This window comes from Grus americana, chromosome 21 (assembly GCF_028858705.1).
Source record: "Grus americana isolate bGruAme1 chromosome 21, bGruAme1.mat, whole genome shotgun sequence".
In the NCBI taxonomy this organism is placed as follows: domain Eukaryota; kingdom Metazoa; phylum Chordata; class Aves; order Gruiformes; family Gruidae; genus Grus; species Grus americana.
This window is the reverse complement of record NC_072872.1, coordinates 4,289,440-4,303,681: the sequence shown is the minus strand read 5'-3', so window position 1 is coordinate 4,303,681 and position 14,242 is coordinate 4,289,440. Positions and strand designations below refer to the sequence as shown.

Genomic DNA, 14,242 nt, shown 5'->3' with positions numbered 1-14,242 from the left:
ACATCCTGTGTGATGACATAGATGGTTGTTGTCTAAGTGGACGCGATGTAACCAACAAAATTGTGAAGGGTGGGTGGAGAAATATTTATACGGTTGTGTTACAAAGTAGGTTTGCCTTTTAAACAGAAAGTATTTCAACACTGTTATTGGCAGCATCAGCCTTTAATTTTACAGGTGGCTAGCTTTGTAGTAGCATTCAGCAAACAATATTTTAATGGCATGTAAAAAAATTTCTGTAAAACAAAAGAAAGAAGAACGAGGGTGATTTATAATCTGTAATGAATACTTGCTGACATGTCTTTTTTTAATAGTGTATTAGCGTCTCTGTCTTTCTGGGGGAAGTGCAAACCAGATTTACCTGAAACATTTGTACCATAATAATCAAATATGTAGTATTTAGATGTATTTTTCTTAATTGAGCTTATCTTCTCAGTGTGATGATACCTGACTCCTAGGTGTCTAACATTGATTCCACTTTATAGAAACTGGGTTAGAGGAGCAAAGACACTCTATAAGGTTGTGAGAAAGTATCTGTCAGAAAAAAGACTTAGACTCCTGTGTTCATGGCTCCTCACCCAGTGTTAGTTTCTTTTTCCAAACATACTTCCATGTATTTTTACAATTTCTTAGAAACATGCAGCTGTAGCTAATGTTCTCCATGCTCCTTATAGCAACTTCTGACATAGGGAGTGCACAGTATTCACTGTTGTACTGCATATTCAATGTTCCATTCGGTGTGTTCTTCAAACACTAAAAGTTCATTTACTGTACACTTTATATGATTTTTCATCTGAGAAGTCTGGACTAATGGGTTTGTTTTGTTCCTTTCTAAAGTTTAAAGTTTTGAAAGTAAAAGAGGAAATAAATAACATTGAGGCAAGTTGCTCTTTGTATTGCAGTTAATCTTAGTCTGCAGAGGCTACTCTCTGACAGGTATTGTCCAATGTAGAAAATATCCATGTGGCCTTGTTAGTGTGTTTGGGGCAATTAGAAATTCCAGAGTAATATAAAGAACTGGGAATGGTGCATCAGGACAGACTTCCTCATTCTTATACATAAAACTAAGTCATCCTTCAGATACTCTGGCAAATCTGGTTAAAGAGTTCCTTATAATGGCTTGAAATTGCTGTTCTTTTACACAGTTCCTCTCTTCTGAATGCAGAGTTGGGGAAAAAGAGAGCCTGGTTCTAGAACTGCAGGCCAGCTAGTCCAGTAATAACACATCAGCAGTGTCTTCTAATCTGGAGTTATTCCACATTAGGCCCAGTCTGCGACGTCAAATCTAATACGGACCGTATTCAGGCCCATACCACTGAAAGGCCTGGTTATTCTTTACTGCAATAACAAAGGAGATGTTGGAGTTACAGATGTCTGGTTGACTGCAGATCCTCCAGGCCAGCTCCTTCTACTTCAGTGCCGGAATTCTTGTGACATGCTGGTTCAAGTTGTTGGAAGCACAATTTAAAATTGGAGTTCCAAAGGTAGATCAAAACCAAACCTCCTATACTGACAGCGTTTTACTTTACCCGAATTTAAGACAACCTCTGGCTTTCTTTTTAGAAGCTCCTAAAGATATTATCACAGATCAAAGAGCAACCAAAGGCCAATCATTTTGTTACTATTGCTCAACCAGCTGCTTAACAAAATACTTTTCTTTCACACAAAGTAAATGGAACTGAAGCACAAACATTTTCTGACACTGCTGTTTTTAAAAGTTGTGGTAAGTTTTGGTAATGAAGTTTAGTTTGTAGGTTTTTGAAGTGCTGTGTACTAAACTGTTCTACTTTTGGAAATGAACTTGTAGAAATTAATATCCTTTGACCTTTATAGAATATTTTTAATTGTAGTTCCCAATTTACTAGAAAGGAAATTTCATAGACCTGCTGTGTACTATAAGTTACTTCATTTATGTGTGTGGTGTTTTCTTTCCAACCTGTCTTTCCTTCACATAGTGTTGAATGCTTTGGGTCTGACCACCTTCTACTCTGTTTCTGCGCAATACCTGGCACAATACCTGCATGATGAATGCCTTTTGGGGTCTCTAAGGAGTATTATAATACAAGGAATGAGAAACAGGAACCATCACTGTGAGACTTGTTTCTGTGCGGGAATAACAGCAAGCATTTGCAGATGGCAGGTTGGGTATGCTTGGAAACTTACCCATTTAGTGTATCTAATACTTGTTTTCTCTGAATGTATAGTCTTATTTCTAGGGAGGCTGTCAGTTGTGGTAACAAACTATGACAGCACTATGGTTACTAGAGTAGTGTCACTGCCTTTATCTGGATTTTCTGCCCTGTACGAGCTTCTTTTAAACAAATGTCAGAGCCTTAGTTTTATTCCCGATAAACTACCTTGGAATTGACATCCTGGCATAGAGTCTTCAAAGCCTTCAAACCCCATGGTAGATATGTATTTGAAATAATTTTAAATATGGAGAGGTTTTTGTTCTCTGTGCAGTGTTCTCACATCATGTACTGGCTGAACTGGATGCCCTGTGTTCCTGTGTTCCCACATTGGCTTCCAGGTTAGTCACAGGCATTGTCTCTTCATCACTAGGGGTGCAAACGGGGACTTAGTCTACCGTGTTCCGCTCAAAGGAGGCTTTCTATCAGGTACTGTTCTTCTGCTTGTATGAAAGCAAAAGGAAAAGCTGAGGGCAAGAGACCTCAAAATAAAACACATATATGATGATAAAATAAAATTTCCCTCCATTTTTAGAAGGAGAAATTTTTATTTATGTTACAGAAAGATTTGTTTCTTCTGTCTTTTTTGTTGATCATGGTATTCTTAGAATGACTCTGTAATAGACAGGTCTTTGGAAGAAGGTACCCAAGATTGAAATTTCGCTGTGTTTTTGCATGTAGAAATTTAACTGGGCTTTGTAGAAAAACTTGTGGTTCTGTAATGCACGTTACTGAGGACTTCTGGACATGTCTTGTTTGATTTAGAGTCATGTTGCTGTCTGCCTTTTTTGTAATTTGAACTTTTTGTGAAGCAAAAATTGTGCCTGTTGAATTATGCAGTCTGCTACCTGAAGATTTGTTGTACATTAGTTCAAAAACAAGGCATCCAAATCCTGTTAAGGCTGTGATAGCACTGCATCTAATAGGACTTCTGCATTTCAGAATCCCAAGTCTGAGTCCCATTATCCACTTGGTCCTGCACGTCATTCCTCGTATTTTCCTCTTAGTGATTTGGCCTGTGAAATATATAACTTAGTATTGGGAGCTTTTACTTAAGGTATCTCTTCAATTTTTTTCCTCTGTGTGGAACAGAGATAACATACTTCATATAAGCAAGGAGCTTACTGCACATTAGAAGAGGAAGACCTGACCTCTCTTACTACAAGTGAAACTGTATTTTCCCTGCCTTGAAACTACCAGTGAAATACATTTTGCACTGACTTATAATGCTGTGATTTATGCTGTGATATGCTTTGTGATATTATAATGTCCTTTTGCCTTTGTGTTTGATTTTTTCCCCTCTAATAAATTTTAGTGGGTATGTTGTCGGTGAACAGGGGTATTTACCCAAAACGCCCATAGGAGAATGAGGCATTCTCCCTGCTGTCTGCTGCCTCATAGAAGGAATCCTATGCATTTTTCCCCCTCCCATTAATCTTACTGCATTTTTTTCTATACCTTTCCTCCTTGTTTTGAAATAGTATTAACAAGGGAGATATTTTTAAATAGAAAACAACTGGAAGGAAACATTTCTCTTTGTCTCTCTCTTGTGCATACACATACTTGTTACACACAAACACGAGTGAGTGACCAGAAGCAACTTTTTCGTTTTGTATTTTGAACTTCTCATATATAGAAAACTGAGAAGAAAAGTTGCAGTACTTGTTCCTATTTTTCCCATTCCAAGACATGCTAAGCAAGTCGCTTGCCCTTTCTTATTCAGAGTGAAAATACTTTGATCCAGTTTTCCAAAGACAATACTCATTTCATAAGAATATTTAATCAGTAGAAAATAGGGAGGATTTAGTTTGTTTGTTTAGTATTTAACCAAGTGAATAAGGCAGATTAGGGGAAGGGGGGGGGACTGGACCCATAAACAAGGTGATATATAATATTTTTTTTCGTTCTCCTTTTAAATAAATACCGATCAGCTTTATGTTCAGAGACAATAGGAGCCGTTGGCTTAAATTTGCAGTTTACTGTATTTATGGCTGTAATATCAAGGTGCTGCCGTCGTAATTTCATGCCCCAATGAGAAGAGCAAGGTCGAAGCAAATGCTTCCATCGGCATCTGCTAACACACTAACTCATAAACAAGGCCCGGCTGGATCAGGTGGCACGGAATAATACAGGCTAATGAAATACAGCACAGCTTTCCATTACTGTTAGTTTTTACAGTGTCGTCATTACGTGTAATTTATGTTTAAAAAATTCAATTTTATACAAGGCTCTGGGAAATAGGGGTCTGCAGGTCACCCGACGACTTTTAACGGCTCTGAGAGTCCTTATTGCACTCTACTGTTCCAACAAAATGTTAATAATAAATAAAAAAAAATCCTCTTTTACTTTTTCTCTGGTTTGCATATCTTGCTCCGTCTTTTTAATTACAAGTGGCTAAGGAGAGTTTGGGGCTTTAGATGATGTCAGGAGTTGTCCCCTTTACTGATGCTCCCAGAGGGGGGTTACTCTCTGCTTGCTTTGCTTTTGTCTGTCTATCAATCACCCGGGGTCCTGTAAATGGAGTAAACACAGCTGAGGAGAGGGAGATACTTAACAACCTCTCTCCCAAACCCTCACCCTCTGACATTGCTCTCCTCTCCTCCATTACACTTCATTTTATTATAAACTCCAAAAAGCTTGGCCATGAAGAGAAACTTCTGCCAGACTTATTTATTTATTTATATTTGTTATGCCAAAATACTTCTTATTTTAACCTTTTCCTTCCTGGTTGGCTGACTGTAATTCTTAGCATTGTACTGTCAGTCAGGTTTTCCTTCCTTATTTTAGCGCTGTGCAACGGGGGTTAGAGCACCTTTATCAGTTCTGAATGCTGCTTACTCACCCTGATGGGTTAAAGTAGATGTTTCTTAAAGATTGCAATTGCATAATTAACAGTCTTGTAGATGAATAAAGCTGTAAGAATTCAAAGTTCTTTCAGTAACTTCTGAAAATACTTTTATTTCTGCATGTTTCGGCCTGACAGTTGAGACCAGTCAATTTCCCTTTGATGGTTGGGTTCCTTTACACAAAGTTTGAGCTGGAAGTGCAGCAGCAGGATGTTTGCATTCAAATAGTGTCTTAGTGTAAATGAAGGGTAAAGAAATCAGTGATGTTTCTGAGACCTTAGGTTTTGTTAAAACGTTGGGTTGGGCTCAGCCTCCTGAATGTCGCACGAACCAAGATGTGTGAAAGAAAATGGATCAGGAGACCTTTTAGAGCCTTTTAGACCTTTTTGAAATGTGTTTGACTAAGCACAGAGTAGGATATAGGACTAACATTTGATAAAGGAATCACCCAGCACTGCATGTAACTGACTGAACAGGTGGAATCATTAGTCTGGATCAGATCCCAGAAGGTTTTTATGATGATTCTTTTAAAATGTGGCCGTGTTCTTTCTGAGCAGAGTTGACTCTGGCTTCCAGGAACAGGAGTGTAACGTCATTTCAGGGTGTCTACCAGTAGGTCTTCCTTTTAGTCATATGATACCATGCACTAACTTCTTGTAATCATATAGTTTGTTGTAGCTAAACAAGTTGTCCAGTTCTCTTTTGTTTTCTTCTTAATAGAAAGTGTGTGCATGTGTGAGGAAAACAGCAACAGATACCACCCCCCCCCGCCCTGCACCCCTCCCCTGCCTTTTGTCCCTGCAAAAGGGAAGGTGTGATGATTGCTCCAGGGTGGTCTGTCAGAATGGTAATAAAGCTGGCTTTGGAAACCCACAAAAGGAATGTAATTCTTTCCACCACCCTCCCCTATTATGGCAGAATTCTTAATTTCTTCCTAACCAGAAATTTTCTCCCTAAAACTAATTTTGCCTTCAGGTTGTGAAAATCTTACATGAATTACTGGATTGAGCAATGCAAGGAGGAATATAATGAAGAAAAATATATGCTCGATGGATGGGATGGGAAAAAGGGCTGTCGCTGAAATGTCAGAGCCTGTGTCGGGGAAGAAAAAACCTAGTGGCTCATCTAGTTAAGCTCATGCAAGGGTTTTGCATTGTAATTATTGTTACTGTGTTTCATCCAGAAACTAGAGAAGAATGGATTTATGGTTAAACAACGGATTGGGACTCACATCTCCCGAGTTTTATTTTCTGGCTACCAGAGGTTCAGTTCTGACCTTGGAGCACTTCTCATATCTGTACATCTCACTTCTTCCTCATCTGTAAAATATGGATAACATAAGTACTCCTCTACTTCAGAGTGGTCATAAGAGGAACAGTATTTTGATGTACATATTAAATAGTAGCAGATATTAAAAAAGGGCCTAAATAAACAGTCAAGTCTTAAAAGTTCTTGGGCAAAGGAGCTTTCAATACAGTACCCGAGGTGCAGGCACCAAGGGATGTTTGTGACAACCCATTTTATTCTCTGACTTGCTCTGATTCTGTGTTTGACTACAGTTTACAGAGGCTGAGTGATCCCTGAAAATTGAGTGGCAGCAGTGACAATCACAAAAGAGGGGCGGCAAGAACCTTTAAGTGCAAAACAATCATGGGTGCTGGATTATTCAAATCAACGCCCTGAAGCCTGAAAAAGGAAATTTTAAGGCTTTGTGAAAATTATGACTAATTCTTTGCAATGGCTGTGGTGCTGTAGAGGAATGAGATGGATGGCTGGGGGAAGGGAGTAGGTTTGCATTCTGTAGGGCTATGAAGACAGTTTCCTTGCATCCTTCTCCTCAGCTCAGTCCTTGCTCAGTACCCTCTGCGGTTAGATTATTCCTTGCAGATAGCAATCAACTGGAAGGAAGTGTGTGTCTAATTTGCATGAGATTATTTAAAACAAAAAAAAAGGTCTGCATTAGTCAGGGTGATGGTAAACAACGCAAAGAGATGCCTTTTATAATATAGCCGTGGCTCAGCTTTCAAAGCCAAATATAATTCACTTACAATTGGCAGTTTCCTTTATTGTTCCTTTTAACCTTTTGCATTCTGCATGGTCTTGATCTTGCTGAAACTCCAGAAGAACTAAAATATTTGTTTTCCAAAGTGTTGAGAAAGTGGATTTAGAGCAATTCTTCTGTTAAACTGAGGTGATTTTCTTGACATACCTATTTGAGAGTTATATTAGACACAAAGCTCCAGTTTTTGTGGCACTGCTTTTGTGTCCAAGGGGAAGTGGTATTATTTTTGGATTACCAACTTTCTGCTAGATTAGAACAATGAATGGACCATGGATACTTTTTTGTATAACGCAGTGATAGAAGGACTGTGATAAAATAAAGCAAGGGGAGATATTGGAACAAATGACACTTTGATCTGATTTAGAAAGTCCCACTTCTATGTAATTAATAAATCCAGGTTGAATAATTTGGGGCATGGAAAATTCATACTGTGTGCATACATGTGTGTAGGTAGTGAATCTGAAAAAAAATCAGTCCAAAGGGAATTTTGATGAGTTAGTTATAATTGCCTGAGGACGGTCTTAGAGTATCTTGTACATTTTTGTTAGTGTGTGTGAGAAATGACAACCATGAAGACAGGTATATTTCTGAATCCACAGATGAGTAGTTGCAGTGCAGACTTATTCCATACATATGCTTAAGGAATCAGCTCTGGGCGATTATTCCCTTGATGCTTGGAGGCTAAGATGACAGAGCCTTAAAAATATCTTGTTCAGATGAATAAAAAGGAGGTGTTCCAAGGTGATGGCACTCCCAGTCTTCTCTGATGATTAAGAAGGGATGTAGTTGTGATGTTCTTTTGTATAATGCCACTAGTACCATGAACAAGACCACTTCACAAGGCAGCAGAATAGTCCAGGGAAGTAATAATTTTAATTTGCACTGCTTTGCACAGGATTCAAACGTCAAAGGTTTCCCAGCATTCTATCATTCACATCAGCTTTTTCTTCACAGTGCAGCAGGCTTTTAATGGAAACAGTGATACTTGAGTGTCCCTAGTTGGCAAGACCAGAATAATCCTAGAAGTGCATTTTATCTGCAAAAGATTCGAGGGTTTTTTCTCAAACAGGATGAGAATCAAAGGGGCAGTATGGTTACGATTGTTTCCTGCTCTTTTTGTACAATGAAGTAAGGATCCTCCATAACTTCCATACACTTCTAAGTGTTAGATATTATCAAATTCGCTATCTTTGCATGGAAATAAAACAAAATGCCCTGTTCTAGTGGGAGCCACATTTGCAGCCAGCAGCAATATTGTCTCCATCTTTATGAAATTCTGTACTTGCTGGTGATCTGCAGTGTTGGCATCTGTTTATGCTTTCTCTGACATTGGATAAAAGTTTCTTTCTGATTAGGACTTTGCTTTCTAGCATGTATTAGACACCATAAATATTGCTTTTGTGACTAGAACAGTAGGCTGAGTTGTGTTCATGTGCCTTTAATTATTCTCACTGCAAGTCTTGTTCCATACTGTTATGTGTGGTTTTGAGGCATGCATCAAATACAAGTAAAGGGATGATTTTGTCATTACAGGAGCATAGATCAGGAACTTCAGATTTCTGATACTGTTTCTGACACTGACAATATTCTGTTATGTTAGAGAAATCACCTTACTTCTCTGTGCATCAGTATCTGCACTGTAGTGTAGATATAATAGTATCTCACATACTCACAGGAAGAGAAGAAAGATCTGTTAATAGTTATAAAGCCTTCTGAATACCAGAAGCATTGTGTTAGTGCTTTATGATATTAAATAACAGTTCTGAGAAAGACTTGTGTATTTCTGGCAATATTGTTTGTGCTACAGATTATTCTAGCTAGACCCTCCAGTATGCAGTGAAGTTTAAGATCCTGAAAAAAATTCTTGAAACTTAGGTAATATATCCAGAAGCCTGTCCATTTTCTGTGTTGTATCTCCCTGTAATGTTAAAGAGCTAAGTGTTTTAAAGGATTAAGTTCAGGAATTTCATCTGCCAGCAATACTTCATGGACCTCGAGTGGAGGTGATGGAGGGAAAGCATTCCCCCATTTTTCTCCCACTGTTCATACCATTTTCCTCAGTGCGCTCGTTCCCTACAACAACGGTGTGAGAATGATCTGTCTCGTCTCTTCTAAACCTCTTTCCTTAAATCTCTATTCTCACTTCCAATCTTTCTGAATGTTTTTGCATACATGCTGCATGTATAGTAAAAGGTCCTGAGTCATTTCACATGTTCCTCATAGGAGAGACACTGCCTTTCTATCTGCTTCTGTGCAGGAGACTAACATAACAAATAATACACAGCTGTCCAGGCCCCACATCATGGTTGCCATCTGAGTACTAAATTCTTTTTCTAGAGGATGTGTTCTCCTGTTGGAAAAAATAATCCAGCTGTGCTTCCTTCTTCACAGATGCTGGTCATCGTGAATCCTTTGGCTGCTTTTCTTTTCCCCCTTGTTGGCCAAATCCTTTCCATATGTCGTGGCCAATTACACATGGTCATCCTGGCATTTCCTGATGGCAGGAGTGACTGCACCAACATGTACCATGTGTGCAGTGTTACTACAGCTCCGCGTGAAATAAAAACCAGGCTGCCCTAGGGCAATCTAATCATGCAGCAATAGGCCAGGGCAATGCTAAGCTGAAAGTTTGGGCTTGGCCTTGTTTTGATCTGTTTTGTTATAGTTTTATTTCCTCCTTACATTCTGTGTCCCATTCATACTAATCACAGTCAGTCCTGATTTTTTCTTTTTATTTCTGCATTTGTCATAAAATAAAGCAAATTATTCCCGTCTTCGGAAACGATCTAGACTAATTAGTCGTCTAACCCAATAATTAGTTTTTTGTTTCCCTGTCTGTTTTCATGCATTATTGTTAGTTTTTTCCCCTCTTTTTTTTTTTTACACCATTACAGATTAAAATGAGCCACATTTGCAGTTGATGGTATCTTTTTTTCGGGGGAAGAATGGAGAATTGCAATAGAAAGCTACTTCAAAAGCAGCAATAAACTCAAGGATAAATTAAGGAAATTGAATGAGCCACATTTGGAAGCAGCGTTGAGGCTAATATTCTGTCGCTTAAGGTTAAATTGCAACAGAGAAAGAGAGAGGGAGACATTCCAGTGAATCCAAAATTGGGGAGGCATTACTGCTTAAGTCAGTGCCAAAATTCTTTGCAGCTTGAAAGGGTTCTGCCTGGCTTGAGAATTTAATTATGCGTGCATCAAGTGGGTAAAGGTGCTAAACTGATTTCATTTCCTCTGCTCCCCCAGGCCTGACAGATGAAGAAATTGACCTGGCTTTCCAGCAGTCGGGCACAAACACGGATGAGCCACAGTCCCCAGGTCCTTCTACACAGCTGGTGCCAGCTCAGCCCGCTCACCCTGTGGTGTATAGTAAGTAACACTCTGAAAAACATCTGGTCCTGTTGCTTTCTGCAGTGATCTCTGTAGCAATTTCACAGATTTCTGCGCCAGATCCTAGATTTCCATTGAACTGATACCATACTTTTTGTCAGAATTGGACACCAAATGTTACTTTGAAGGCACTTCATAGTTGTTGATGCCTGTGACAAGATCATATCACACAAGGCAAATGATCATCATCTACAAACAAATGCCATACATACTAGCCCGTGATACCTCTTGACATCAAGGTGTATGGTCAATACAGATTAGATTCTGACCCACTGTAAGGACTTGAAAAAAGCATTTAGTCAATGTAGGACTCAATCTTCCTTCTAAAATTTATGATCGTGCTTCCCTTCATCAGTAGGGTTTTCTAATATATTAATATTAATATGTGATTGAGCTGATTGATTCTTGGGTAGAAGGTGCTGTAAAAGTGCCACACTATTACATCTTTAGTTATTCCAACAGTGGACTCTGTTCAGTATACAGTTGGACATCATCACAAAGTTTTGTATTTTAGTTAGAGGACTTATTTTCTTAACTAGTCAGGTAACTAATCCGTTCATAGAATATCTCGAATTGGAAGGGACCCATAAGGATCATGGAGTCCAACTCCCTGCTCCTCGCAGGACTACCTAAAACTAAACAATAGGACTAAGAGCGTCATCCAGACGCTCCCTGAACTCTGGCAGCTAATGCCTTGAATAGTTACTTGAAAGAGGTGTATTTTCAGCATGAACAGCAAGCTACAATATAAGGTCTTCAGGACTTAGTCTGTGATTTCCTGTGTGTGAGTTTAAGGTCTGGCACAATGGACCCCCAGTATGAATGAGTTTTAAGAGTGCTGTCAGGTTACAAACAATAATAAAGTTAATAAGGATCCTTAATTTTAACAAGCTTTCTCTCTTCAATCTTAAATAATCTGAGGGGTGACAGCAGAAATTCTGTGCAGACTGTGCGGATGTGATTGTATGATTTTGTGCACAAAATACACTCTCAAAGAATTTTTAAAGTCCCAACATAATCTGCGTAGACTCAAAATTTACATATATATTTGCATTTTAAAACAAACCTCGCAAAAAAGTATCTAAGCTCCAAACAATAAAAACCAAAGTACACACCATTAAAAATCCATCAAAAGAAGCTGTTCAGCTCACATGTGTGCCTGGCAGTTTGAAAATCACTTCACTTACCTGCCAAGTATTAAGAATAGGATTTTGATACTGCTCCTAAACAGCTGTAGGTCAGATATTGACCGATGTTACAGTCCACTTAGGGCTGTGTTTATTAGTTTATGGCATAGTTTTGCTATTGCTAGAGAGGATACTAGATTTGCCTTCTGAGTTTTTAAATACTCTGGTTTGGCACAGTTTGGGAAGAAAAACATTTGTGATGGAGTTGGGCTCAGAACTGGAATATTTCTGACTGTTGTATTGGGTGTGCTGGTGGACTCCAGGACTGAGTTCTGCCTCCTGGGCTGATACCTGTCTGCCATAGTTCACAGAAAATGCCAGAAAAGCAAAATCTGCTCTCTTGCTGAAGAAACAGTGCCAGATCCCTCTTACTGCTCTCTGTTGCTCATTTAGCTAACTCTTATCACAGCCCAATATTGGAAGAGTTAATCTTCCCTTATTTCATAGTGTTCCACTAATATGAGTAGGGCAGGAAAGAAGTATGCAATTCAAACTGGAAAACATTTTCATCATTGTTAACCCTTGCAACTTTATTACTGTTTGGGTTTTTTTGCTTTTAATATTTTGGCTTTCCTCAAAGCACCAGCTGCCAATTTCTTAGGAGAAGAATCCCAAGATTCTTGGTAAGAATCTTAAATAATATTTAAACATCAAAATGTTCCCAGTAACAGCTCCAAAGAGAAGTCTGAAAGTATCATTCTGTGATGCTCAGAAACCAAAGGTGAATAAAAATACCACTGAAGTAAAGCTTTTGTAGGGGTTGTAATTGTAAAGTGGTGCTCTAGCTTTGTGATCTGATTGGTGCTTTTAAAATAATTTGAACCAAAAGTTTTTGCCTGTGAGCCATTCCTTTTTAGCAACCCCCAAAATGTGGAAAATGGTGACAATAGGTTCATTAGGTATTATTCCTCCCCCTCTAGCCATTCTTTGTAGACCTATTTAAGCTTAACCTCTAAATGGATGTGTAAAAAAAATAAATAGCTAAATATACGTGGGTATTCGTTTGACCAATATTGTTTTGATTGGGTGGCATCAGTGCCCTATTCTAGTCCTTGACTGGTGTAGTACTGGTGTTGTTACCGATGGATCCATCTTTGTGTCTTCCTGTTAAGTGCTTTTCATGGTATCAGAACTGCAAAAAGAATATGTGAATTTCTCTAGATCTGGTGGATGAGACTGTGCAGTGGCTCAGTGCTCTTTCAAGGTGCCTTATTTGCTGTAGGTTATTTCATCGGTTGGATGCTAATCCTGTAATGAATATTTCTGAATTGGTCCAAATCTGCTCCAAGACAGTTGTTTCTGTGATAGTTTACTAAGTCAATTTATCTTTCACAGATTTGTCAGGGGTTGTCATGTACAGAGAAAGATAGATACTACTTTTTCTGTCTATCTGTTATGCTTATCTTCGTACAGAGTATTCATGACAGTAGTGTTGGAATGCTTCGAGGTTTGAAGTTCAAAAGTATATCTAAAGGACTAATACGATAGGTAGACTCCTGAATCGGTAAGTTGACTTGTTGATGGGAACAACTCGTATTGGAAGAGCTTATATTGAAAAAGATTATGAGCTATATTTGCCTTCCCCAAGAAGACATCTGAGGTTCTTGTCAAGCAGCATCTGATCTGCTGGAGTTTAGGTCTTAAAGACCGTGAACCACTTTGTGTTTTATATTTGTAGTTCTTTTTAAGGGTTTTTTGAATAGTTTTGACACCTCTACACAAAATCACAAAACTAGAGAGAAAGAATTACCCCCCCACAGAGCAAAAAGGAGAAACAGTTGAGGAGGATGCTGTGCTGAAAAGCAGTGACTAGTGTCATAAGAAACCTAATTTCTTTCTGTCCCCTCTCCCCACAAGATTTCATGTTTTAAAATTACGTTAAAACTGTGGATTACAAGTACAGAAGTTCAGGATAGCTTCAGAACCATCTCAAGAGTTTATTCAGCAGGAATGGAGCAAACAGCCAAGTTGGTGATCTTGCCAGCAGCTCCGGTGTAAGATGTCCACTCCTGTGAGTCAGAGCAATAAATCCTACACACGCCTTTTACTTGCTTGATCTCCTGCTGTTGTCAACTCTGTCTGTTCTAATTTTTAAAGTAGCAGGAAGTAATTCATACCACTTGAATACTTCCTTTTGTACAAACTGAACTGGTAGTGCAGGTATTCCTTGATGTTCTAATGTTTTGTTGGAAATAGCTGTTCTTATTCTTAATGAGAAAGAAGCGTATTTGTAAGCCTTCAGAGTAATATAGTTCTTGTATGCTGAACTCCTCCTGGGTTTGGTTTAAGAGAAACAATTAATAGCTTTTGGGAGGAAGAGGCAAGAATTAAGTTTTTAGACACTGTATTTTAGCTCAATACTATCTCCACTGTTTCTCCTCCTGTTCTGGAGGAGTAATTCCTTCCCTCCGTTTGTACTTTTGCCAAGAGGTGTCAAAACTGATTAAAAAAAAAAAAAAAAAGCTTAAAAAAAGCTTGAATTTGATTAATATAGAGAAACAAGACTTTGCCTGACTGATAATAAAACTGATAAATGACATTTGAATTACTTGTAGCAGTAATTTAT

General features: G+C 38.5%; 1 protein-coding gene across 1 annotated transcript in view; it reads left to right on the top strand.

Annotated features, from left to right (window-relative positions):
- The window catches only part of PEX14 (peroxisomal biogenesis factor 14), a 79,196-nt gene that overhangs the window by 50,718 nt on the left and 14,236 nt on the right, over positions 1 to 14,242 (top strand). The window contains exon 4 of the mRNA XM_054849363.1: positions 10,346 to 10,468. Within this exon, the coding sequence (XP_054705338.1) occupies positions 10,346 to 10,468 (123 nt within the window). The remainder of the gene's footprint in view (positions 1 to 10,345; positions 10,469 to 14,242) is intronic.